A 27720-nucleotide genomic window follows, 5' to 3' on the forward strand; every position below is an offset into this window, starting at 1 on the left:
TGCGGTTGAGCTTCAGAAATGCTTGGGAGAATGTAGCTTGTGTGGACGCTTCCGCATTACTTGGTCAATAAAAGAGCTAAACTACTTAAAAGCTATTTACCTTTATTGTCACGTTGTCTTCGGGATCGCAACCACCAAAGCAACCTTGACAGTCACGTGACATGGACGCAGGCCCATTGAAAAGTATAGGTTGTTATTGTAAAACTAAAACTACTAAGTTTTCCGCTGTGGGACAACGTAGATATACTACATTCTGGTGTAAGACTGGGTTTAAGTTTTGTGCTAAGTTTCAGTTTTGAGGAGGTCTGCTGAAAAATCTGCAAATTCAGATTGTTATTTTGTTGTATACATAACTAGAGGTTGCACTGCTATTTCTGTGTAGCAAGAAAAAAGTTGGAACAATCATGCTCTTGGACACGTTTCAATGGATACATTTTCGTGAGCATGAGCACGAAATCACGTGATACAGGGTTGTATGTTAACATTGACATTTATTTATTTCATAGTCCTATTTATTAATTTCTGTGTTTATTATTTATTGAAATACTGTAGAGATTCTATGTAGTGCTGCTTGCATGCACCATTCAGAGTGAGATACATGATTAATGACTGCTTTATTACTTCTCTAATTTCCACAGGGATTTCTTTTCCACTATTGTGAAAATTGTATCAATGAATAGAGACGAATTGAAAATGATATTTAAGTTGAAAATATATGTACCATGTATAAAAAATATATTTAACATGTGGACAATAAACACAATAGGAAATTTCAAAAATACCTTTAATATTGAAAAATATAAAATATACATAAATATAAATATCTATACCTGTGTGTATATATACTACATGCATATTTGAAAACGTAAGTACCTCATGTTTTTCACATTCAATTGAAATATTAATGACTGTGTGTGTGTGTGTGTGTGTGTGTGTGTGTGTGTGTGTGTGTGTGTGTGTGTGAGCAGACAACAGGAAGTCTACTGAAGGAGTACAGATGGAGTTTAAGTCCAGGCAGTGGTTCGGAGCGTCGGTCCGTTCGGACGGGGAGCACATCCTGGTGAGACCTCATGTTCAACCACCTGGACCTTGGACTGTTCGCTTAGCCTGTTATTATTGTATTAAGTATTGTTTAACAGCATGTGCTTCATGTTTAATGACGTAATAGAACAGCATGAACCCACATAGGGTGGTCTATGAACCACCCTGTGGCCCCACCGTGCTAGTGTGGCTGCTCTATTCATCATCATTATTGAATATACAGGTTGTGGTGTTGCTTAATACAGTACTTTACTGTAACGAGGACCCTGTTACATGCTGACGTATGTCTTTTCATCATAATCAAATCTTGCATTACCATATCGTATTCTACTCAAAACAATCATGTATGCGTGTGTGTGTGCCTGCATGTGTGCTTGTCTGTATGTGTGTGTGTGTGTGTGTGTGTGTGTGTGTGTGTGTATGCGCGTGCGTGTGCGTGCCTGCGTGTACATGCCTACCTGCGTGCGTGTGTGTGTGTCTGTACGTGTGCCTGTGTTTGTGTACCTGTGTGTGTGTGTGTGTGTGCAGGCCTGTGCTCCTCTGTACCAGTGGTCAACCTACAGCTATGCAGAGAGAGAGCCGGTGGGAACATGCTTCCTGAAGAAAGGAGAAGCAGTGGTGGAGTACTCTCCCTGCCGATCCAGTCAGTCCTCAATCCGTCTGTCTGTCTGTTAACAGTGTTTTATGATGGCTCAATAAGACCTTTATCCTATTCTTTGCATTCCATTTGTACTCTTCTATTCGGCCTGTTTACCGCAGTCTCAATGTAGACGGATAGAAACAGTCCCTAACCCTCACCCTCAGCTCACAGACCTCCTAGTCCCACCTGTTAGACCTCCTAGTCCCACCTGTTAGACCTCCTAGTCTCACCTGTTAGACCTCCTAGTCTCACCTGTTAGACCTCCTAGTCCCACCTGTTAGACCTCCTAGTCCCACCTGTTAGACCTCCTAGTCTCACCTGTTAGACCTCCTAGTCTCACCTGTTAGACCTCCTAGTCCCACCTGTTAGACCTCCTAGTCTCACATGTTAGACCAGAGGCCCGGTCTTACCTGTTAGACCATGTAGAGACAAGAGGCCCAGTCTCACCTGTTAGACCCCGTAGAGACCAGAGGCCCGGTCTCACCTGTTAGACCCCGTAGAGACCAGAGACCCGGTCCCACCTGTTAGACCACATAGAGACCAGAGGCCCAGTCTCACCTGTTAGACCATGTAGAGACCAAAGGCCCGGTCTCACCTGTTAGACCACGTAGAGACCAGAGGCCTGGTCTCACCTGTTAGACCCCGTAGAGACCATAGGCTCCAGACCCCGTCTCACCTGTTAGACCCCGTAGTGACAAGAGGCTCCAGACCCTGTCTCACCTGTTAGACCCCGTAGAGACCAGAGGCCCGGTCTCACCTGTTAGACCCCGTAGAGTCCAGAGGCGCGGTCTCACCTGTGAAACCCCGTAGAGACCAGAGGCCTGGTCTCACCTGTTAGACCCCGTAGAGACCAGAGGCCCGGTCTCACCTGTTAGACCCCGTAGAGACCAGAGGCCCGGTCTCACCTGTTAGACCCCGTAGAGACCAGAGGCCCGGTCTCACCTGTTAAACCCCGTAGAGACCAGAGGCCCGGTCTCACCTGTTAAATCCCATAGAGACCAGAGAGGCTCCAGACCCCGTCTCACCTGTTAGACCCCGTAGAGACCATAGGCTACAGGCCGACCCAGGTTCAAGTTCAGGTCTGTACCTCGTCAGATGGGTTCTGGGTCACAGCAACAATAATATAATGGAATTACAAAGGCTAGGATTAACAGAAGTGTAACAACAGAGGCTAGGATTAACAGAAGTGTAACAACAGAGGCTAGGATTAACAGAAGTGTAAAAACAAAGGCTATGAGTCCCCTTCGCCTCAAAGGGTCTCCACGTTCACTCAAGTATTGTATGTTTATAGAGATAAGTAGTTTATAGAGATAAGTATTGTATGTTTATAGAGATGTGTATGGTACATTAAAGAGATGTGTAGGTATGTTTAAGGTAGGTTTCATGAGATGTTTCCTGTATTCCTGTCCAGCCGAGGCCTCTCCTGAAGGGCAGGGGTTCTGCCAGGCTGGTTTCAGTGCAGACTTCCTCAAGGTATGCACACCCAGCAACTTGAACTGGAAGAGGCAGTGATGTGGGACATTGATTTGATTTTAATACTGTTTAAAAGTCAGAATGGAGCTGCTTAAACATAAGTGTTAAGCATTTGTAATCACAAACTGTCTGTCTGTCTGTCTGTCTGTCTCTGTCTGTCTGTCTGTCTGTCTGTCTCTCTCTCTCTCTCTCTCTCTCTCTCTCTCTCTCTCTCTCTCTCTCTCTCTCTCTCTCTCTCTCTCTCTCTCTCTCTCTCTCTCTCTCTCTCTCTCTCTCTCTCTCTCTCTCTCTCTCTCTCTCTCTCTCTCTCTCTCACACACACAGAACAATACAAGAGTGGTGGTCGGAGGCCCAGGCAGCTTCTACTGGCAGGGTGAGGATGAAATGATGAAAGGAAGATTGATGAAGAATAAATGGTGACGGGATGGAGTAAAGGAGGGGAGTTGACCTCAGAGGACATGTAGTCCAATGCTTCAATTCAAACACCAGAACCAATCAAAACATTTGTCTCATGCCCTAACTGATGTTTTTGGGGTGTTTGGATGTTCACTACAGAACTTTTTATTGTTCTCTCTCTCTCAGTCTCTGTCTCTGTCTCGGTCTCTGTCTCTGTCTGTGTGCGTGCGTGTTAGAGGGTGTCATTATGGTGTGTGTACTATGGGTGTGGTTGTGGTTAGTTTGGAAAACAACTGTCATTGTAAACAATGTATTTCAGAGTCATCTCCTCCTCTCTCCTGTCTTCTCCTCTCCTCCTATGTCTCCTCTCCTCTCTTCTATGTCACCTCTCTTTGTCTCCTCTGCTCAGGTCAGCTGATCTCTGATGATGTGTCAGAGGTCTTCACTCGCTTTGATAACAAAAACTTTAAGACTCAATATGCAAACACACTGGCCACCAAGTCAGCCAGCGCCCAGTACGATGACAGTTACCTAGGTAACACACACACACACACACACACACACACACACACACACACACACACTAATCCTGGTCTTATGATTTGTGTTACTCCTGTTATTAACTCCGTCTGTCTGTCTGCAGGGTACTCTGTGACTGTTGGAGACTTCAACAAAGACGGACGAGAGGGTAAGACAGCCCTAGGGTTCAGGGTTATATTCCCATCTAGAGCAAGGCACTAATACTTTCAGATGGATGATCAAATCACGGATGATGTCATGAACCCTGATCCAGAGCTGAGAGCTTTCTCCTCTTAAGACACACGCGTCTGACGTGATGCCAGTCCCGAGAAACATGCTTTCCTGTTAGCCCTATGAAGAGCTATGCTAGCTGACCTGTTAGCGCTACAGAGAGCTAGCTGTCCTCCTATCCCTATGAAGAGCTAGGGTAGCTAACCTATTGGCGCTACAGAGAGCTTGCTGTCCTGTTAGACATATGAAGAGCTGGCTGCCCTGTTAGAGCTACAGAGAGCTAGCGGTCCTGTTAGCTCTCTCTTTTATGCTCTAATATGATATTCTAACTTTGTTTCAGACTTCATCACTGGAGTGCCGAGAGGGAACAATGCACTAGGATACGTAAGTTAACCCACAGCCAGTTAACGGGAGTATGTCTAACGAGTTCTCCAGTTAACGTGTGTATGTCAAACAAGTTCTGCAGTTAACGAGAGTATGTCTAACGAGTTCTCCATATTCCTAGCTCTCCAGTTAACGAGAGTTTGTCTAACTAGTTCTCCAGTTAACGAGAGTTTGTCTAGCTAGTTCTCCAGTTAACGACAGTTTGTCTAACTAGTTCTCGATGAGTGCTCAAAGCAGTGCTCCCACTGAATTTGTTCTATTTCGTTATTTTTGAGGCATTATCTTTATTCGGTGAGTGCTGTGTTCAGCACTCAACTATTGCTCTTCTTAGGTTTTTTTAACGTGATGCTGTATCAGCATTCACACTCTAGACATTGAAATCTTTAATAGTGTGAATGCTGTATCAGCATTCAAACTCTAGATATTGAAATCTTTAATTTAATTTAATTATTATTATTCTTCAACCCCTTTTTTGGTCTTCAACTTCTTCTGCATACTTTCAGCTACAGAAACCTTTCAACTATCAAAACGTTCAGCACTTTAACGACATGATGGCTCTGACACTTTAACTACTTCATACTTCGTAACTTGGTCAATTTGCAACCGTTAACCTTTGTTCGAAACCCTTAAACAAATCAACTCACTTATATCTTCAATAATATGACTATGAATTTCGATATCCTTTATACTTTATTCAGAATCACTGTTTAAGTTTAATTTCATACCGGCATCTTATATTTTCAGATTGTCTCATTGACTTACGTTGAGGCTAGAGCATGAGGAGTTTCTAGCAGTGTTGCCAGATTGGGCTGATTCTGCCCAAAATCTGACCAATCTGGCAACACTGCTAGAACGTCCTCACGCTCTCGCATCAACCTAAGACAACCTAAGACATGAGACCAACTGAAAATATACGAATATATACATACAATTTTGGCAGCTTTTGAAAAACAAATGGCAGCTTTTTCATCATTATTTTGACAAACATCAATCAATACCAATGTATGGGAGGTTGACTTCGATTTGCTCCAATAACGTTAGTATTAAGGGCTGGGAGCTGGGCACCTGTCCAATAGTAATTAGGGGGAGGGAGGGCCAGCAGACCTGTCAATCAAACCTCCGCGCCAGTTGAGATTTGATTCATGATGTATTAGTCGGCCTGGCGTTGACTGGACATAGTTGTCCCGTTGTCCTTTAAGTTATTGTAAGATTATTTTAAGGTTGAAGATCTACAGAAATGTAAGATCATTTTAAGCATCACTATTTTGAGGGTTGTTTTATTTTAGCTCATGTACCAAACATACATTTTCTGTGGCTGTGTCCCTGTACATGGAGCGCACACACGTAACATAGAAGTTATTAAGTCAATTAAGTTGCATTCAGGTGTTAATTGTGCTCACCATTGGACTTTTACATGCCTATTTTGTGTGTTATGTATTAATGTAATCTCATTTTCAGTGTGTTCTTTAAAGGGATACTTCACCGGTGGAGATATGAAGGTTATATGAAGTAAAGAATTCTATGTAGTATAAATGTGCAAAAAAAATTGAAATCGGTTCATCCTAGCCTGAGAGAAGGCAGAAAGTGTCTCTCTGGCTCTAAAGTAAGAAATCCTCCAACTACCACCACTATCGCTGCACCGCCCGCCTGTTTCCGTTTGCAGTGGGAAGGACCCATTTTCCTAGCGCGAGTGGTAGCGCGAGAAAACAATACTGTCTAAGAAAGAAAGAGAACAACATTAGCAAAGCAAGATAAATTGTGCCTTGAGTAACCTATACAGCATTTCACAGTCTACAAGCTAATGTAACGTAGCCTATGCTCTGCCAATAAGATCGGCTACTTTCGGAAAACTACATTGTCACATTCCCCGGGACTCAAAACTATTGTAGCCAGTGTGTTAGTAAAAAAACAAACACTAACTCTATGCTCAGACATTTGTTTCTCCCGGCGGGCTTTAGCTGGTGTTTCCAGTTCACGTTCTGGGTCCGGAAATATGTATCCAATACCCATCTGTTCAGATGAGGCTAAAGCCTGGGTGAGAGGTTACACACATGGCCCCGTCCTCGCCAGATGCAGCCATTTTTTTTATTCTAGAAGAAACTGGCATCGCTGAAATTCGCTGCAGCACAGGGACTCTGTGTTAGTGTCTATAGGTGACCAGAGCAAACCGGCGCGCTCCGGCTCCTCGTCCTCGGCAACAGGCAAGGCTTGTTCAGCTGCAGCCGCAGCAGCCTCCTCCTCTCCTGGCTGTATTCTGGCTCGTACTAATGTCCGAATCCAACAATAGATTTTCAAAATCCACTTTGGCTGTTTCACATTGCAAATTTGTTTTCTAGCTAAGCGGTGAAGAAACATGGCGGACATTGTGTTTACATCTCGTACGCGAGCTCCCGCCCCCCCCTCATTCCTTATTGGTGGGCTCACAAATTTGCGGAACCAGTGGTTTGTAGTCCTCGGCCCTTCTAGCAGGCAAGCAAAGTTCTCCCGAGATAACATCTCGGGAGAAAATTACATCAGGAAAGCTGGGCCAAGGGAAGACTGGGTTAGACTGAGGGAAAAATTTTTTTTTGTTATGTATATTACAATAGCGATTTTATAATGATAGAACGCCGGTTCTGAATTGGTGAAGTATCCCTTTAAATAGACCTTGTGAGGTTTGTTTGTGTGAGAGATAGACGAGAGGTTCCTTGTATACAACATTACGTCAAAGTAAATACCACACACACACACACACACACACACACACGCACACACCTGCGCGCACGTGTCATAGCGGGACCTTTTCCCCAGACCAGCCCGTTGGTGGTTTGGATGGACTAACCTTTCCTGAGGTCCTAGAGCACACCCTCAGTGTTGGGAACGTTACTTTGAAAAAGTAATTAGTTATAGTTACTCACTACTTGTTCCATAAAGTAACTGAGTTAGTAACTGAATTACTCTATAATAAAAGTAACTAGTTACCGGGGAAAGTAACTATTTGCATTACTGTAAAAAAAGAAAGTTGCTATATGTCAAAGAATTTGGATTTTTCTGAGCAGTTTTCACTTGGCCTTAATGTGTTAAATGGTTGAACTGCCCATTCAAGGCCCTGATATACTTCCAACTGAATTTTAAATTTGCTAGGTTGCAAAGGCTGTGGAACATCTGAAAATGCCAACTTTTCATCGGATTGCTCCGGACTCGCCATTTCTGCTGCTTCATCGAATCTGTATGGTGTGTGTGTGTGTGTGTGTGTGTGTGTGTGTGTGTGTGTGTGTGTGTGTGTGTGTGTGTGTGTGTGTGTGTGGCGCGCGTGTCCTGGCTTGTGTGTAAAAACACTGGCTCCGATTGGCTACCATGAAACATGAATCCGCCTTAGCCAATCATAATCGCTTATCTCGTTGTTAACCCACCCGGCCTCCTCACTAGCAGTTTGTGTTTGGAGCCAGGGGTGGGTTCAGATTACAGAGTTTATTCAATCAATTCATAGTAACGCACCGCATTTAACGTACAGTACCGGCGTTGTAACAACGGAAACAGTAATTAGTTAGATTACCCCGTTACTGAAAAAATAACGGCGTTAGGTAACGCCGTTATAACAAACACTGCACACCCCACACAACTCCCTACAACCTCTTACACACCACCCTGAAACCATCGTGGTTTAAGTGGACAGTTATTTCTCTGACATAAATGTGGTTTAAAAGATACAAGAAAACACTGTCAGGTCTTTAAAGGGATAATGATGTCACTACTCATTAACAAGGAATACACATACCTGAAAGCACACAGCATTACTGGAACAGTCGCTTTATTGCCAAAGAAAGTGCTCTTGAAGTACTTTTACCGTTTGAAAATCTGCCTCTTGCTGTGTTTTAGTGACACTCTCCACCTAGATGTATGTTGAATTGATGAGCAACATTTGCCACAGTCCACTTGGTAAGCTGGTAGACTGATCTATCCAGCATACATCTAGGTGGACACGCCCACTTGCGATGTCAGTTAAACACAGGAAAAGGCAGATTGCATAAACTGATAGTAATGGCTAATAACACCCACACCTGGTGGTATAATATTAATTGTATATTGTTAATTTTGTATAGCGTTAATTTCAGAGGGAGTCCGGTTAACATACGCTCTGAAAGGGCTGGTGCAATAGATACACCATCCTGATAAACTGGTTCAGCTAACCCACCTCATGAGCACACCAGGGCGACCCCACAAGGAGGGCCCGTTATCTATGAAACCAAAGCCCTGCTCTGAACTATATCGTGCCAGCCAACAATTTAGAGACAATAACCTGCTATAACGCTCATCATTACCCTTATCGGGTAGAGGGCCAGAGAGATTTAATTGATGCCGACACATCTTTCTGGCAAAGTCACAAAGCCTAGCTATGTTGCTTTTTGTGACCTTGGTTTGTCTCGTCCTAGCATCGTTGGTGCTGACATGAACTACAATGTTGTCGAAACTAGTGTCGTGTTTGGTGCATCTAACCTAACTCCGTATGTGGTCTGACCGCATGCCAGCCTTGGGTCAGCCTGTGGAGAGAGAGCACAGGTTACACAGCACACTCACGACTTTGAGTCTCGCTCGCAATAGCAAATCCCGCGACCGACCCGTGGTGTTCAGGCGTCCAACCCGACCAGCACCTGTGTCCGACACAGTACATTATTTTTCAACTGTTTCATCTAAATTGTGCGGGTCACCCGTCAGGTACCTGAACCCGTGTAGGACTCTAGCCGAGGTAACCCCCACTACGAGTCTTTACTTGTTGTGTAAGTACCAGAGATGTCTAAGAACCTGAAGTAGTCTTTAATTCATAATATCATCCGGAGGCACACAGAGCTTTCGGCCTAGATATTATATATTATATTATATTATATAGATACCTATATATTATATTATATTCTTTAGATATAGAGCTCCGGGAGACGCAAACAGCAACAATCACTTCTCTATTCTGCAGTTCACTCTGGACTGCAGGGAGTGAACGCTGATTGGCTGTTATGTTACGTCCCACGCTGATTGGCATTGTGGGAGTTGTCGTCTTCAATCCACAAGCGCCAAAAAGTCGCTGTCTGCCTTTTCTCGGTCAAGAAGGCACCAAATCAGAAATTAATGTTACTATTCAACTACATATATGACCCACTTTCAATACAGATTCATGTCACCACCTGTGAAATTCTTTAAGTCATTAAGTATTGACCGCTTCATCACGCCCACAGTCATTAGAGGATGTATCCACATGTGGTATTATCTGACTCCTGCATAATAACTGGGAGGTGGTACTGTAACATCTGGCAGCAGAATAACACCTGGGAGGAGGCGCAGATCTTCTGTCTGGTGGTGCAGAACACCACCTGATGGAGCGTAGCCACCGCCCTCGTTACACCAGTGGTTGGTGTTGTAGGAGTATAATGAAACAGACCCTGCCATACACCACCAACAACAGATACACCACCTTGAACACCATATACACCACCTAGAACATTATACACCACCTAGAACATCATATAAACCCCCTAGAACTTTATTAATCGTCAGAGATTTGCTTCCGCCAATCGCTGGATTTCTATTTGTGAAGTTTACGAGGCATAATATAAAATTGGTGAAAGCTCCATGGGGGTTCATTTATGATCCGCCAATCAGAGCAGAATAGGGGCAGGTCTTCAGAGAATGCGAGTCGAGACCCGCCTTGAAGAGATACTAAAGACTGCCCTTTGAATTATGACTGGAAGTATGGAAGAATAAATGCACAAATGCTTTTTATTTGTCATAAAATTAACTTATTTGAGGCAAAAATACATTAAAATGCAAATTTGCGTTGGCACTTATCATTCATACTGTCAAGTTATCAAAAGCAACCTATAATCATATCCGCAGTGCAAGTAAACAAACAAAAATTGAATCACGGTGGAGAGCGTCTGAGAGGGGAAGGCCTCCTAAAGCAGACACTTGTGGTGTTTTCTGGAGATCAGTGTGTGGAGCGTCTGAGAGGGGGAGGCCTCCTGTACTAAAGTAGAACACACGGTGTGTGTGGTGCTGTCCTTCGGAGACTACGTTAAACCGAGGTCCTAACTCACTGAGGTCATAAAAAGTTCCCTGGGCACTTATCGCAAAGAGTAGGGGATTCCCCGGTGTCCTGGCTAAAACTGCCCAACCAGGCTCATTCAATCTGGCCCCCTAATCATCCCCCTGTATAATTGGCTGATTCATTAATTCCCTCACTCACCACCTCAAGCTGGTGTGTGGTCAGCGTTCTGGCGCCGATTGACTGCTGTGCATCACCCAAGTTGGTGCCACATATTGGTTGGTGGTTAGTGAGGTGAGCATCAGAGGGTGAGGCCTCCTGGACCCTACTAAAGCAGAATGCAACAGGTTGGATGGGGAAGCTCCTTCGGAGCAGCGGTTTATTTGATCTCTGCGTTTGAGTCAGGGTTCGGCTTCTAGGGCTCCTGGAAGCCGAGTATGTGGCGCGAGTGTCTGTAACGACACAGTGTGTGGCGCTTGTACAACATGGCTCATAATAACGCTCATTCACAACGCCAGTATTAATAAAACTAAAGTTTGTTCTTTTGTCTTGAAAGTTCTTTCACACTAGAACATGATTACATCCATGTGGTCTACTACATAAGGCTGTGATAGCTGCATCAAGTTCTCCCGTCACCATTACTCGTTGCGCTCGTTGTTTAGTTCCAGAGAAGCCAATCAGAGGCAGAATAGGGCTGGGTTTTCTTGAACGCGGCCGATGACCAATTTAATTTTTTACACCAAAAGAGCATGTAGATGTAAAGAGACGGGGCGCTGTTTCGCTGGCACACAAACCAGACATGCTATTTAAATAAATTATATTTACTGAAAGAGTTGTACGGATGAAACAAAATAAATTATTTCCTTTCAAATACATATAACATCTAATAGTATAATAATTAAATACCAAAAGTCTCCTTTACATTTTTTATCTAACCAAACCTAATACCAATCCCTGGCTTCACTTAGATCCACAATATATGTCATATCTATATATAATGTTTAGAGGTCGCTCAATCTAATCAATTACAGAAGACGCAGTTTGAGGACGTCCTGAAGTACTGGGGATCTAGGGAGTTGTGGTCTTCACCATCGTTGATCTGATGTTACCCAGGCAGAAATCTGTTCACGAGTTAACGTCTACTTTTAGTCTAATTTTTTCATTTAATTCCAATGAAATTGCCGCAAGTAAAGCTACCTTAACTTACTATTTTACCGTTAGACGAGTCGACATGAAGATAGCTGTAGATGATGTCAGATATTGTTATCCGTGGTCAAAGCAAGCATATCAAAAACCACTTAAGAGCATGTTGAACATGGTTGTAACTTTATAACCTTACAGTACACGTTAAAGTGTTTCCCACAGTTAGATTCTACTGGTTGGGGTCGCTGACGGGTGCGGTTATACATTCAACCTCCTACTTGTTACGTGACAGTTTTACCCACCGAGAAAAGTAACTTCTTAGGGTTATTTTGTGTTACAAAAAGTGAACACTAATGCTACCCTTGCATGTTGGTTATATTGTTTGTGTGGTCTACTGTAGGTCTGAATGACTTCACTCTACCTGCATCAATAGCATCTTTACAAATAATACATTCTCACCTTGTACTTCTTAACAGAATGTTCAGGTCTACTGTGGGACCTCTTAGCCTCCAGAAACAATGCTAATGGTGAACCCAATGACATAACGAAGCATGGATGCTAAAGTGTCAATAAAACAGCAGGGGAGGAAACACTTCTAATCTCCCCAAGCACTTTAGTGACAGACACCAAGACCTCTCTAAGGAGTGCAATCACCACACGTTAGCAGATAATCTAGCTGTCTAGCCCGATGGTAGGATTATGATTGATGTTATGAGATACGTAGCATAGCAATGTAGCGAATCAATGTAATGCCTACCGTACTGTATCGTAAATAGCATCACGCTAGATGAGCTACACATGCCCAGTACACAGCTACCCACCAAGAAGTTGGAAAGGAACAAGCAGTGTGCATGCGTCTGGGATTGTAACAGGAACGGATTGCTTGAAACTTAACCAAACGTAACATAACTGATTACTTAAATCGTGGAAGAACACATTAAGTTCCTTGATACAACAAAAAGTATTAGGTAGTAAGTATTGTAAGTATTAGGAGTGAATGAGCAGAGTGTTCAATCAAGTCTAATATGAATGCTCACACTGCATAAATGTTCAGATGAGAGTAGCAGCTATGATGGGGAATCAGCAGATTCAGAAGAGAGTAGTAGCTATGATGGAGAATCAGCAGATTCAGAGGGAGTAGAAGTCCGTTAACTAAATAACTAACCTTGTAAAGTTCAAAATTCTGGTTAAATACCTTGTACTACCTTGCATATAATGGCTAATGTCTTTTGATGAACAAATGTTTGCCAATAAACACTTCATCAATCAATTCAACTCAATTCATTCAGAAATGAGTTGGGTCATCTCCAGTAATTCCTCTAACATGGAGTGAATCAATGTACTGATCATTATTGTAGGCCCAAGTATTGCAAAGATCATTTCAATGTTTGGGTCTACAAACAGACAAAAAGAGTGTGAAGCTGTTGTTTTTCCTGTTTGGGAGCAAGAGTGAACAGTTGTTTGACCTGGAGTTCTTCCTACTCAGTGAGAAGACATAAGGAACAGAGCTCTGAGTCCCATTGGTAGTACGTCGATAGGATTAGGTTTCCCTTTTTGCGTCATGGGTAACTTTCTTGATATAAATTGTGCAGCTGCGAATGCGCAATGTGGATAAGCACTGCCTCAGGCGGTCAGTAAGAATCACATAGAACTGATTTGCCGGTTGAATAGAGTTAACTAACACTTGGTGACTTGATGTTTAGGTGGTCTTGTTTACTTTGGTTACTTTGTTTACTCCCAGGTGAACATCTTTAATGGTCTCAACATGCAGTCCATGATCAACTTCACTGGAGCCCAGGTAAGAGGATGGGGAAAAGAAGGGTTACTGGGTCGCACAGGTGTAAATGTTGAAAGGTTTACACTTTAATGCAATTTTTACTAAACTGTAAATTTGTTATAAATGTGTTTTATGTGTATAAATGTAAAGGTTACATATCAAAGTGTTTGCCCTATAATTGTACAAAAAAAGCAAATGCTATAAATAATGACGAAAGACAAAAATAACTTGCCGTTATCTTGAAGCAATGTAAGTGCCGTTTCTAACAGTCTCTTTAAACTATGGACGTTTTTAATCGACTTTATTATGCGCAACCCACAGAGGACGATTCATGCTTCGTATACCGCGATCCACAAATATTTGGTAGTTGTTCCTCGTAAAATGATATGCACATGGATATTAAGAGATCCACAAATACATATTTTTTGCTTGTGGCTTCAAAAATGTTATCCACTCTCACTTTCAGAACAGATTGCAAAGTCGAGTTTTGCCCAATTTGTACCGCAGCTGATCCGTAAAATAAAAAGGTCTGCAAAATGTGGATGCATACATAGCATACACCTGCAGATGGCGACATGCAAGTAAAAGGAGAGGAGTTTAACTCCCAAAATACAATTCACATTACTTGTACCACAAACCACAAAGATCGATTTCTTGTCATTTGTATAGAGATATCCACATGAATATGTCGTGATGCACAAATTCATAAAGTTTACTTGTGTTTCGTAAATTGCTACTCACACTTGCTTTCAGAACAGATTAAGAAATGTGGACTCGTCTGTACGCATGAGTTTTTTCCAATGTGCACTGCAGCTGATCTGCAAAATCTGGCTGTGTACACAGCAACCACCTGTAGAAGGGGATATGAGTTGATCTGTAAGTCCTTCTGTGTACATAGCTTCCACCTGTAGAGGGCGATATGAGCTGATCTGTAAGTCTGGATGTGTACATAGCATCCACCTGCAGACGGCTATATAAGCTGATCTGTAAGTCTGACTGTGCACACAGCATCCACCTGTAGACGGCGATATGAGCTGATCTGTAAGTCTGGCTGTGAGCACAGCATCTACCTGTAGACGGCGACATGAGCTGGGGCCTCATGTACTAAGACTTGCGTGGATTTCTTACTGAAACTTTGTGTATGCAAAATCTGGAAAGATGCGTACGCAGAAAAAAATCCAGCTGTATCAATCCTTGCGTAAGAACGATTTCACGCAGATTATCTTTGTGCATCCCAATTAATGTGAAATTGAGCGCACATACACAAGCCCGACTCTCCACCCAGTCTCCTCCCTTATTTAATATGCAAATTAGTATAAATAGGCCTGCAGTAGTGCCCTAGTTAGGAGAAAGGAGAAAATGGAGAAAGGAAGAAAAAAAAACTTTACTGAATGCGAGGTGGAGGTGCTAAATTGGAGGTAGAGGCCAGAAATAAGATCTTGTTTGGCTCTTTTTCCTCCGAAATCAGCACCAAAACCAAAAACTGGAATGTTGTCTCTGTTTACCTTTTTATGGCTATTAACTGCTGCCAGGTTTCGAATGGCATAGCTATTGGGCTGTGCATTGTTTGGTCCGGGGTCTTGGTCGCCTGGAAGATTCATCACTTCGCGTAATGGCATGCCGTGCCAGTGCGCAACATTGTGCAGAACCCCACATGCCTGCACAATGCGGCACACCTTTTTCAGGGTGATAGAGCAGCATCCCCCCGTTCCGGTCAAGGCAGCATCCCCCCGTTCCGGTCAAGTTTAGCCTAATATCAAGTGTCACATTATGCGTCTCAACAATAATACATGATTGAAGTGCATTTAAGATCACGCATCCCGACGTTCAAATCCACTTCAACTAGCCTCATATTGCAATATTACGTCATGACTCGTGATCGAGTAGGCCTAATGTTGTTGCACTGCATTGCCTCTACGTGCCGTAAACTGACAAAATCCACCAGAAATGTGCGTACGCCAGACATGAAGTTTGCTTGGGGGACCGCACTTTCTCACGTCAAGCCTGTCTTTGTACATCCGAACGTTTGCGTGAGAAGTGGTGTACGCAGCTTTTTTGTGTGTATGCAAGCTTTGTACATGAGGCCCCTGATCTGTAAGTCTGGCTGTGTACATAGCATCCACCTGTAGAGGGCGATATGTGCTGATCTGTAAGTCTGGATGTGTAAATAGCATCCACCTGTAGAGGGCAATATGTGCCACTGTAGACGGCAATATCCCCAAGGCTATTTCAAAGGCACTGTCGTAGTTCCGTTTTAGAAATACACAATAAAACAAGGCTTATGTTGGATAGATTATTAATGGTCCCAGAATGAATAATATATCTAGCATATCTAAAGGATTGCAATTGTAATTTGTAAACTTTTTTTCAGCACACAGGTTTGGATGAGGGGTACCAATTTGGAAATTAGGGCTCAAACAACTATGCTGTATTTTTTTAAAACTTTTTTTAACTACTGTGTAACTATTTTATTATTATCGAGTATGTTGACATACTGTGGAGAATAGGGTCTCAGTTAATGGAAAAATCCAGCTGGCCCCGCTAGTGAAGGTAGTGGTTTACCCCAACTGAGTGTACAGAGTTGGGAGACATTTCAGTGATGAGAAAATGCTGGATTTGTTCATCTACTGTGTTCGTCATTCAAACAATAAATAACGCTGCAATGGTAACAGACATTGCACCTTTACTTATTTTTTAGTTAGTTACACAGTAGTTTAAATACAGTATAGTTGTTTGACCCTCTATTTACAAATTATTCCCCCTCATCCATCTTGTGTGCTTAATTTTTTTTTTACAAATGACAATTGCAATCCTTTAGATATGCTAGATATATTATTTATTCTGGGACCATAAATAATCTCTCCGATATAACCCTTGTTTTATTGTTTTAATGATGAGTATAGATAATAACAAAGGGGTGTCAGTGTCTTAGGGCCCTATCTTGCACCCAGCGCAATTGACTTTCTACACCATACACCTTTTTAAGATACATGTATCGTTGCTAGTTTGCACCTGACATAAAGCTGATTTCCCCCCGCAGCAAACTCGCGCCAATACACTTGCACCTGGAGAGGCGTGTCGGCAAAAAGCAGAGGCGTGTCCCGGCGCAAATCATACATGTTGCTATTTCACTTATCCAAAAAGCAATTGCGCCACTGACAAATACTGGCAAATACCTGGTATAAACTGGTATAAACTGGTAATTACCATTTCACATGAGCGGCATGCCAGCCGAAAAAAGGTGGTTCCAGTAGGAAATGGAACTTCCGATTAACATAATTGGCATGCCAGCGGAAAAACGGTTGGCCTATATGCCATGATACCACTGGATCATGTCGGTATAGAAAGGTTTTTGACACTGGATCAGTGTTAAATGATAGGAACCTGAAGGCCTACTTCAATTTTTAGGTTAAACACCAATAAGAACAAATGCAAAACTTAATATTTGGCCTATTGAATAGTTATGAGTTGAAGCAGTCATACAGTAGGCTATATAGGCTACGCTACTAGGACACCTTGATAAAACAGGAGTGGAAAAATGGATGACTGTCTAGCCATAGGCTACAGTTCCACCCCATGGTAGATATAGGGACCTGCTTCTGTAGTCATAGACTATAGCTCTAAATCTCTGTTATCGATTAGTCAGACCTGTTTTGGTGGCTAGGCTAACTACCGTCACCGGAGCAAGTCCGGCTGTTTTCAAAAGCATCTGTCATTTCAAAAGCAATAACAAACAGATCGCACATATACTAACAACAGAACGGACACGAGAAACGTATAAATCCCTTTATTTACGGCGTTTTGTTGTGATATAGTGTCGATAAAGACCAAATATATATAGCTTTACATTTACGGCAATACTTGTCTTGAAATTATACGGAGGAGGCGGGGCGTGCTGGTGTCATATACCATTGTTGGGAACGGCACTTACCGTTCCTGAACGGCTTATACCGTTCCACCCGAACGGCAGTTACCGCCTGGACTCTCCTCATGGTCAACCGGCCAGCACCACATCACCATTTTTGTGCATGTATTTACCTGTATGTCAATTATGGCACCCATTGCACTCCTGACCATCCCTGGAAGAAGGGATCCCCCACTATGCGTTTCTTCTCAAGATTTCTTCCTTGGTAATTTCAAGGGAGTTTTTTCTTGCCCTTGTGGGGGCTTGGGTAAAGGGGGGTGTCATAAATATTTGTCTTGTTAAGCCCTTTGAGACTGTAATGGTGATTAAGGGCTATACAAATAAAATTGAATTGAATTGAACTACCAATCCTAAACGGCATATGCCATGGTATGTCAGTGGTCGCGGTGGCACATGCCACAGGCCAATAAACGATCTCCGCCCTACTATATTTTCTTGACACAGACATCTTGTACAAGCCCATAACTTTTAGGCTTGATGAGTATTAGATCGTGAGAAAACAGTTTTACTGCGAGTGAGTTTTTAAAAGAATGAATGATTGCGGGTGATGCTTGGAACACGTGTGTGCGTCCATCTGTTTAAACACACGCAAACTAAACACGTAACGCATAATACAGTCCATGGCAATGTATATTAACGGGGGGACACATGCATATTATGAACACAAGTCGATAACGATAATGTATACAATACTGGTAAGAAACAATGTTTGTTAATGTAATGGCGCATATCATTAAATAGACCCACAGTTGCGGCCACAGGACTGCATATCATATATGTGTTAAGTTCTCTTTGCCGAAATTTACATGAAGACTCAGTGTTTCTGAAGTTGTAGAAGAAAACGCTATTCCATGTGTGAATTAGGCCTATTATTTGGCCATAAACTGAGCCATTTGAAGTTTGAATTTCATGTGGTCATGCATCTGTCTCAGCGGAGACTGTAAACACGCTTTCAAAATATCAACTCGTCAAGTTCAAATGCGCTGGGTCTTTAAGGGAGATGGAGGAGATGGAACTCTCATTGGTTTGTTGCACCTCACGCCCAAAACACACCTACGGGTTTCAGACCAACCCATTTTAGATTTGCGTCGGGCGCAAGAGTAATTTATCCGCCGGTATAATAGCAACAGCGCCAGAGATCCGCCCTCAAAGCTACTTGTGTTTCGAGGTTCATACTTGCGTTTCAGACCGTTAAAATGGGGCCCTTAGCGTCTTGTGAACAACATGTCTGACATCTAGTTGAAGTCGTTTTTTATTATTTAATTTATGAAAATCTTTAATAGGTTAAACCTGTTTTAATTGAATGAACCTTAAGAACGATAAAGTTCTGTGTGGAGGAGCTAGGGCCACACTGCAGGAGCTAGGGCCACACTGCAGGAGCTAGGGCTGACTGGGGCCACACTGCAGGTGCAATGGCCCACTGCAGAGGCTAGGGTGACACTGCAGGAGCTACGGCCACACTGCAGGAGCTACGGCCACATTGAGGAGCTAGGCCCACACTTAGGAGCTAGGGCCACATTGAGGAGCTAGGGATACACCACAAGAGCTATGGTCACACCACAGGAGCTAGGGCCACAGGCTCTCAGTGACAGTTCCACATTGTCCAACAGGGCCGACGGTATAATATATCATCATAAATATTATATGACCATATATCTTGAGGCTAATCAAGGCTAATTGAAGGCTAACAAGGCTATTGGAAGGCATACGAGGCTATTGGAAGGCTACAGAGGCTAATGGAATGCTAACGAGGCTATTCAGTAGCATGTTAAGAAGAAGCCCACGATTCTAAGCCTTTCTGGCCCCCCCCCCTTCCTTTTCCTTCCCTTCTTTCTGCCCCCCCCCAAGTTCATTCACTCATTTCTGACCCCTCCTTCCTGTTCATTCACTCCTTTCTGCCCCCCCCCTGTTCATTCACTTATTTCTGACCCCCCCTTCATGTTCATTCAATCCTTTCTGCCCCCCCCCCCCCCCTGTTCATTTCAGAATATAAGTCTATAATAGTTATTTATTCAAAACATTTTAAGCTGTTGCTACTGAATTAAATTAATATATTAACTAATAACACGTTAATTTGTTATTTTCTGGTCATTCTTCTAAAAGAACAGAGTACCGTTAAAGTACTGATAAGCTGTATGGTTAAGAGTAGCCGTTCAGATAGGACCCGTCTCGAGTTCTGACTAAGAAGAACGACCAGACCCCTTAATGTCAGCTCGAGCCCTGTTCAGACCAGTCACATGAAGATAACCCTGATATACATATCTATATAAATTAATATATATATATACACACATACATACATACATATATACACATCCATATATACGTCTTGATCCCTGACTAAATGCTAATGTCAAAGTTTTGTAAAGATATATGCATGTTATTTTAACACTGCATGTGTTAAATTGGCAAGGATGAAATAAAGTATAACGGTCTCTCTCTCTCTCTCTCTCTCTCTCTCTCTCAGATGGCGGCCTACTTTGGCCACTCTGTAGTTGCTTCTGATGTCAACAACGATGGGTAGGTCTGTCTGTCTCTAGTGAAGTTAATGTGGTAATGGTTTTGTGTCTGTGTAGTTAATGTGGTGATGGTGTTGTGTTGGTGGAGGTTAATAAGGCGATAGTGTTGTGTCTGGTTGAGGTTAATGTGGTGATGGTGTTGTGTCGGTGTGAGGTTAATGTGGTGATGGTTTTGTGTCCGTGTATAGTTAATGTGGTGATGGTGTTGTGTCCGTGTGTAGTTCATTTGGTGATGGTGTTGTGTCTCTGTGAGTTAAATGTGGTGATTGTGTTGTGTCTGTGTGAGGTTAATGTGGTGATGGCGTTGTGTCGGTGGGGGTTAATGTGGTGATGGTGTTGTGTGGTGAGGGTGTTGTGTCGGTGTGAGGTTAATGTGGTGAAGGTGTTGTGTCCGTGTGTAGTTAGTGTGGTGATGGTGTTTTGTGGTGATGGCGTTGTGTCCGTGTGAGGTTAATTTGGTGATGGTGTTGGTTCCGTGTGTGGTAATGGTGTTGTGTGGTGATGGTGTTGTGTGATGATGGAGGTCTGTCCCAGTGCGGATAATGTGTTACGTCTCTCAGGAATGTGGATCTGTTGGTGGGAGCTCCTCTCTTCATGGACCGAGGCTCGGATGGCAAACTGAGGGAGGTGGGGCAGGTAAGACACACACACACACACACACACACACACACACACACACACACACACACACACACACACACACACACACACACACACACACACGTGCCTGTGGACCTAGGTGTTGAGGTTCAGTCAGGCTGAGGATGTGTGTGTCTGTGTGCTGTGGTGTTGAGGTCATGTGAGGTTGTGTGTTCCAGGTGTCGGTGTACCTTGGTGTTATGTGTCTTTGTACCGTGGTGTTGAGGGTGTCATGCTGAGGTTGTGTGTTCCAGGCAGGGCAGGAATTTCACCGGCGGCCACGACGGCCATGGCCGTCGTTGCCCCGCTATCTTGCCGTGACGCCCTTCTGAAAATCGTATGCCCATCGGCCACTGTGGCCTTGGTGCCCCGCACTCTGCCCGTTTTGTTTTTTTCTTTCCCCCCTGCCTCTCTGCCCTCTCCTGTCAAGTCTGCTCCGGCCACATATTGCTAGTACATGTCTTGATTGGTCAACACAACAGTAGCGTTATCAACAAGTGGACCAATAAGAATGCAAGCGTTAAAGAGCTCTTGTTGACGGGCTACCCAATCCGTGCAGCACAGCGATCCCAAAGAAGATGTGACAATAAATGAAAGCGTTTGAAAAACAATCAACAAATAGCTTTTTTCTGATTCAAATAGCTTTTGAGTAGCTTAGCTCTTTTATTGACCAAGTTATGCGGGAGCGTCCACACAAGTTACATTTTCTCAAGCATTTCTGAAGTTCAAGCGCAACGGAGCTTTTTGCTGCACACAAATACAACTGCTTAGGATCAGTAAGGGACGCCTCCGCCAGTGTTACCAGATTGGGCCAGATTTCCCACCCAATCTGGCAACACTTGCGACCCCCATGACGGCAGAGTAAGGGTTATTGTCATTTTTAAATAATCGTAATTATGTGTAATTAAAAAAGATATATTACTTATGGCAAATTCTAATATTATAGACAATAATGCAGTTTTAACATTTAACAAAATTCAACAAATTCACTCAACTTTTTTTCCTTTTGAAATAGAAGTGGAGAATTATCGCAAAAAGGCTCTTCAAAGTGCAGATAATACTGCAAAACAATGAACAATTTCTCTCGAAGTGTAAGACCGTTTTTTAAAAAGGCGTTAATGCTTTTAGAAATGGATTTGTCTATTTAAGTGAAATCAAAATCATGTTTTTTAACTTATGGCCTTGATGCCCTGGCATGTGGCCTTTGTGGCCTCAAAAAAATTGCCCCGCTGCAGGCCAAGTGGCCTTGCCCCTAAAATCACGAAATTCCAGGCCTGGTTCCAGGTGTCTGTGTACCGTGGTGTTGAGGGTCAGAGGTCATGTGTTCCAGGTGTCTGTGTACCGTGGTGTTGAGGGTCAGAGGTCATGTGTTCCAGGTGTCGGTGTACCGTGGTGTTGAGGGTCAGAGGTCATGTGTTCCAGGTGTCTGTGTACCGTGGTGTTGAGGGTCAAAGGTCATGTGTTCCAGGTGTCGGTGTACCTGGGGAGGGGTGGTTTCTCCTTCCGTCCCGCCCAGACGCTGACTGGCTCCGAGATCTATGCCCGCTACGGCTCAGCCCTCGCGGCCCTCGGAGACCTGGACATGGATGGATACAACGGTACACATACTACACACATCTGGATGCACACACTACCAACACACATCTGGATATACACACACTGAATACACACATGTTGATACACACACACTACACACACACTGGGAATTACAGACAACTGTATATACACACATATGTATAGACACATCTGGATATACCCACATCTGTATACACACTGTATACACACATCTGGATATGCACACATCTGGATATATACACATGTGTATATACACACATGTGTGTATATGTACAGATCTGTTAATATTTACAGATGTGTATATATCGACACACACAATGCATTGAGAATCCCTGGTGAGATGTTGATGACCCTCTCTGTCTCCAGATGTGGCGGTGTCATCCCCTTACGGGGGTCCCCAGCAGCATGGGCTGGTCTACATCCATAACGGAGGACCCGGGGGGCCCTCCCCCTCTCCCTCACAGGTACAGCCCACCCTGTAGCGGCCTGGGTCTGGATTATAGAGGATGTGTGTTCAGTGATTACTTGGGTTATCTACCATAGATTATAGATGATGTATGTATCATAGATTATAGATGTTGAATGTATCATAGATTATAGATGTTGAATGTATCATAGATTATAGATGATGTATGTATCATAGATTATAAATGTTGAATGTATCATAGATTATAGATGTTGAATGTATCATAGATTATAGATGTTGAATGTATCATAGATTATAGATGATAAACGATGTATGATAGATTATAGATGATGAATGTATCATAGATTATAGATGTTGTGTTTATGTATCTATCATAGATTATAGATGATGTATGTTGATGTATAAATTAGGGATGTGCATTTCTGGCAAAAATAGTACTATTCGACATTCGCTGAGAAGTATTCGAATAATATTCAAAAATCGGTCAATCAAGAACCCCCCACGCACGCACACATGCACCTCGTATACACGCACACACAATTACACAGGGGGAGGCTTTTATGATTTGTATGAAATCAATCTTGCGGAGTGATACGACAGAAAAAAAAAATCCACTTTCCTTGACAGCGATCATTATATGCTTAGCAACGGTGAATTATCAAAAAAGTATTCACCACCGGAAGTTGAAGGCCCATGCAAGTGAACGGAGCGTTCAACAGCATTGAGAAGAGCCGTGTAATAAATAGCGATAGTCACATTCATTATTCGATTTTCTATGTGACTCGAATAGTCTTCGACTATTCGACGATCGTTACCCATCCCTAGTATAAATGTAGAACATTAATCTAACCCTTTGCTCCAGGTCCTGCAGGGTGTTTGGGCGTCCAGCTACATGCCTGCTAGCTTTGGCTACGCGATAACTGGCAACACTGATATAGACCGAAACGGATACCCAGGTACACGCACGCACGCACGCACGCACGCACGCACGCACGCACGCACACACACACACACACACACACACATACACACACACACACACACACACACACACACACACACACACACACACACACACACACACACACACACACACACTATTCTGAATATTCTCTCTCTCTTGTCCTCCAGATCTTATAGTTGGAGTGTTTGGGGCGGACAAGGCTGTTTTATACAGGTAACCACAAAGAGAGTGAGACTCCTCACTAACCCCTCGACCTCCTCTGATACCAAAGATCCTGAACTCCTGCTGTCTTAATGCATGCTGTTAGACTTTAGCATGCATTAAGACAGCGGGGGGGGGTCACACAGACCGGGTCTGTGTGACCCGCTGTGCCTCTATTGGCTCTTTGATGTTTTATTTACTATTTTGTGTGTGTGTGTGGACTCCAGGGCTCGTCCTGTCATCGGTGTGAATGCCACCCTGGACATCACTCCTCAGATCCTCAACGCAGAAGAAAAGAACTGTACCCTCCCTGGAACTAGCACCAAGGTGTCCTGGTAGGTACACACACACACACACGCACACACATACACACACAAGCACGCAGACACACACACACACATAGGCACAGTGTACACATTTGTGTGGTAGTTTGTGAAGGTGTATTGTGGTTCAGTTTTAGGGTAAAGTACTGCCTTGAGGCCGGCGGGATGGGAGCTCCAGCCATCCTGAGTAAGCCTCTCTCCTACAGCCACCATCTCTCCTCCACTCTCTCTGACAGCCACCGTCTCTGCTCCACTCTCTCTCCTACCCTGACCGTCTTTCCTTCACTCTCTCGCCTACAGCCACCGTCTCTCCTCCACTCTCTCTCCTACAACCACCATCTCTCCTCCACTCTCTCTCCTAAATCCAGCGTCTCTCCTCCACTCTCTCCTACACTCTCTCTCCTCCAGCCACCATCTCTCCTCCACTCTCTCTCTCTGCCTTCTGTTCTCTGCTTCCTTATCTCTGCTCTACTGAGGCCTTGATGTTGGATGGTGTGTTAATGTCCCTCTGATCTCTAGCCTGACTTGGAATTGGTTGTCAGGTTTCAGGGTGGACCTGGTTCTGGACCGTCTGAAACACAAGGAGGCCACCAAGCGAGTCCTGTTCCTCCACAGCGGAGCCTTCCAGTACGCAAAGAACATGAGCGTGTCCAACCGCCTCGGGTTCGCCTGCGAGGAGCTGGAGGCCTACCTCAAAGTGAGCTCCTGTGAGCACTGCCAACACCTAGCTACTTACACCTAGCCGCTAGCATCTGGCTGCTAACACATAGACACCAACACATGAGCCCAAATTGGAAAGTCAAATTTTCTAAGCTTTCTGCCATCTTTCCTAAACATTTGTGGAATAAGTCATCAGGTCAAGGCGAGATGAAAAGGTGCTTACTTTCAAACATCTTTCGTTTTCGTCAAACTACAACATCCAAAGATGGACTACAACAAGCACTCTTTCGATCCATGCGTTCTTCTCGTATTGATTTCAATCAGGTTGTCGCCAACAGTGAGAATCACTAAGGTCGGACTTGGCCAAAGGGAATATTTTAGGCCACTTGAATCCCAATTCACATGTGAAAAAAAAGAGGCTAAACTTATGTCGATGCTTAAATTAACTGCCCCCAGTAGTAAATGTGAAGTTGGCATTTTCTTTTCTTCTCTTCTTCTGCTTTACCGCATCTCTCATGCGTCTTTGCATGAGTCAGTAAACTTTGTCGGTGGTCTGTTGCTTTAAATATCACTGCTGTGAAGGATTATGGGTTACAAACATCTCCTTTCCTTTCGTAAAGGTTGGTCAGGAGTAACCTATGTTAAAGGTGGGTTAAAGGTTGCATTGAGGCACCTTTCCTAAGGATTTTTAAGAATTCGAACAACCTTTTCCTCCAAGTATTTCCTGGTCATCTTGTCAGGAAAGGAATAAACTGAATCCGTAGAGGCCTATAGACACTAAAGGCTGATTTATACTACTCCATTAAGTGCTGTACGTAGACACGGAGACCCCTCTCAGTCGTCGGAGACCCTCTCCGTAGCTCTACATGCTCATCCAATGTTTTTTAACTATCCGTCGATGCAACGGAGACGGATGGAGACGGCAAGGGCTTTGATTGGTCCTCTAACAACATCATTTCCGGAATCACTTTGCACCTTATTTATTTTGCACCTTATTTACTTTGTACCTTGTCTACTTGCACATTAAGGACCAATAAAACACCAGATAAGATTTGTTACGTTTATTTACAACACTATTTACATGGTTAGTAGTCTGCATATAAAACTATCGGGCGGCGAATTGCATTGCGTATCCAAAATCCTGACGGAGAACTTTGAATGCTTGAGGGGTCTCGGGAGTCACAGAGTCAGACTACGGATTACGGAGTCGGACTATGGATTACGGAGTCAGAGTAGTTTACTTTGGCCTTAACACATAGACACTAATACATAGCCGCTAACACATAGACGATAACGCATAGACACTAACACATAAATACTAACACTTAGACGCTAACACATAGACACTATTACATAGACACTATCAAATAGACACTATCACATAGACACTAACACATAGACACTAAACTATAGACACTAAACCATAGACACTAACACATAGAAACACATAGTGGTGGGGGGGGAAATCGATTCTGTTCAGTATCGTGATTTTTTGCAATTATATCGATACAGTAGCGCAGTATTTCAATATCATTTTTTTTATTTAGGTTACGCTGATAATTTACATTTGCGTATTACATCCACAAGGTGTCTTCTTTCAAATCGAAAATGTGGGTACATTTCTGTTTTCATCAAAAAGCGAATAGTAAAGACCTTGACATGTAGTATGCCATCTGCCTAGAATGCCACATGAAAATGAAGTACTGTGGGAATAAGACAAACTTTAGAGCCCATCTCACAAGGTTCCATTTGGAGTTAGCTCCCCCTGAGGAGGTGAAACGACCCAACGTCCTCCTACCCCCAAACACACCTCGGACCAAACCAAAATGATAAAGGTACCTCCAAATTCCAAAAGAGCTAGGAAAATAGCTGAGGCGACTCAGCGAGTCAGTAGCTGAGCCTACTGAATCGCAATATATCGTAGAATCAAATCGCAATACTTGCTGTATTGCAATATGTTAAGAATCGAAATAATATTGAATCGTGGCCCAAATATCGCAATACTATTGAATTGCACATTTTTGCAATATCCACCCCTACATATACACTAAACTATAGACATTAACACATAGCCGAACACAGTTGCTAAATACCATATTTCACTTCTCCGTCAGCAACTCTGTGGAGATCCACAGGTCTACTCAGAGACCGGTGTATGTACCTCTGGTGGGTCCTGAACTACGCATACGCAGAGACTAAGAGACTGTATTGTTTTTCGTCAGCAAGACAAAATAATAAAATGTCTGCACCCGGTGAATCAAAACACTATTTTCAGTTGGCCTGTGTTACACCGACCGCCTTTTAGCAGTATATTTCAATGATTTTGCGCCATGTCATTCAACATATCTTCAATGGAGCATCCACAGTGTGGCGGTGTGGTTGGGACCATTGGCCCATGACTTCCACCTCACTGGCATGAGGTGGAGGTCAAAGGTCTCCCTCTGTGTCTTTGTTTTAGGATGAGGGGGAGTTCCAGGATAAGATCACTCCCATATCCGTCGTGATGGAGTTCAGTCTGGACTACAAGCTGGCAGCGGACAGCACCGGCCTGCTGCCCATCCTGGACATGAAGGCTCCTTCCAACCTCACCAAACAGGTCTGACCCCCACCATCCAGCGCCTCACACATACTGGGCTCAGAATAGTGGATTTGATCTTTTTTTGTTCCCCCCACCCTGGGTTGAGACCCCCGCTCTCTACAGAGAGCGGGGTTAGCCGCAACACTTTAGTACACCCCTTGAATTCTGTAATGCCTGCAGACTCAAGGTGGCAAGCTCTACGCTGTGTAGGAAATTAAAAAAACTTCCTACATGATTAGCCCAACGGATTACCAACCAGGCAGGTAGCTCAACTATAGCTAAACTACAACGG

The 27720-nt window shown here is 43.5% G+C and overlaps 1 protein-coding gene across 1 annotated transcript in view; it reads left to right on the forward strand.

The window, feature by feature from the left end:
• itgav (integrin, alpha V) overlaps nucleotides 1-27720 on the forward strand; it is a 67471-nt gene that overhangs the window by 25240 nt on the left and 14511 nt on the right. Inside the window, exons 3-20 of the mRNA XM_079733653.1 lie at nucleotides 969-1060; nucleotides 1570-1684; nucleotides 3093-3154; nucleotides 3479-3527; nucleotides 3960-4085; nucleotides 4194-4238; nucleotides 4641-4684; nucleotides 13582-13638; nucleotides 20010-20062; nucleotides 20622-20697; nucleotides 22169-22298; nucleotides 22642-22739; nucleotides 23565-23658; nucleotides 23834-23879; nucleotides 24095-24202; nucleotides 24322-24377; nucleotides 24733-24887; nucleotides 27309-27446. Of these exons, the coding sequence (XP_079589779.1) occupies nucleotides 969-1060; nucleotides 1570-1684; nucleotides 3093-3154; nucleotides 3479-3527; nucleotides 3960-4085; nucleotides 4194-4238; nucleotides 4641-4684; nucleotides 13582-13638; nucleotides 20010-20062; nucleotides 20622-20697; nucleotides 22169-22298; nucleotides 22642-22739; nucleotides 23565-23658; nucleotides 23834-23879; nucleotides 24095-24202; nucleotides 24322-24377; nucleotides 24733-24887; nucleotides 27309-27446 (1544 nt within the window). The remainder of the gene's footprint in view (nucleotides 1-968; nucleotides 1061-1569; nucleotides 1685-3092; nucleotides 3155-3478; nucleotides 3528-3959; nucleotides 4086-4193; nucleotides 4239-4640; nucleotides 4685-13581; nucleotides 13639-20009; nucleotides 20063-20621; nucleotides 20698-22168; nucleotides 22299-22641; nucleotides 22740-23564; nucleotides 23659-23833; nucleotides 23880-24094; nucleotides 24203-24321; nucleotides 24378-24732; nucleotides 24888-27308; nucleotides 27447-27720) is intronic.

Source organism: Pollachius pollachius, assembly GCF_949987615.1.
Source record: "Pollachius pollachius genome assembly, chromosome: 3".
Lineage (NCBI taxonomy): Eukaryota > Metazoa > Chordata > Actinopteri > Gadiformes > Gadidae > Pollachius > Pollachius pollachius.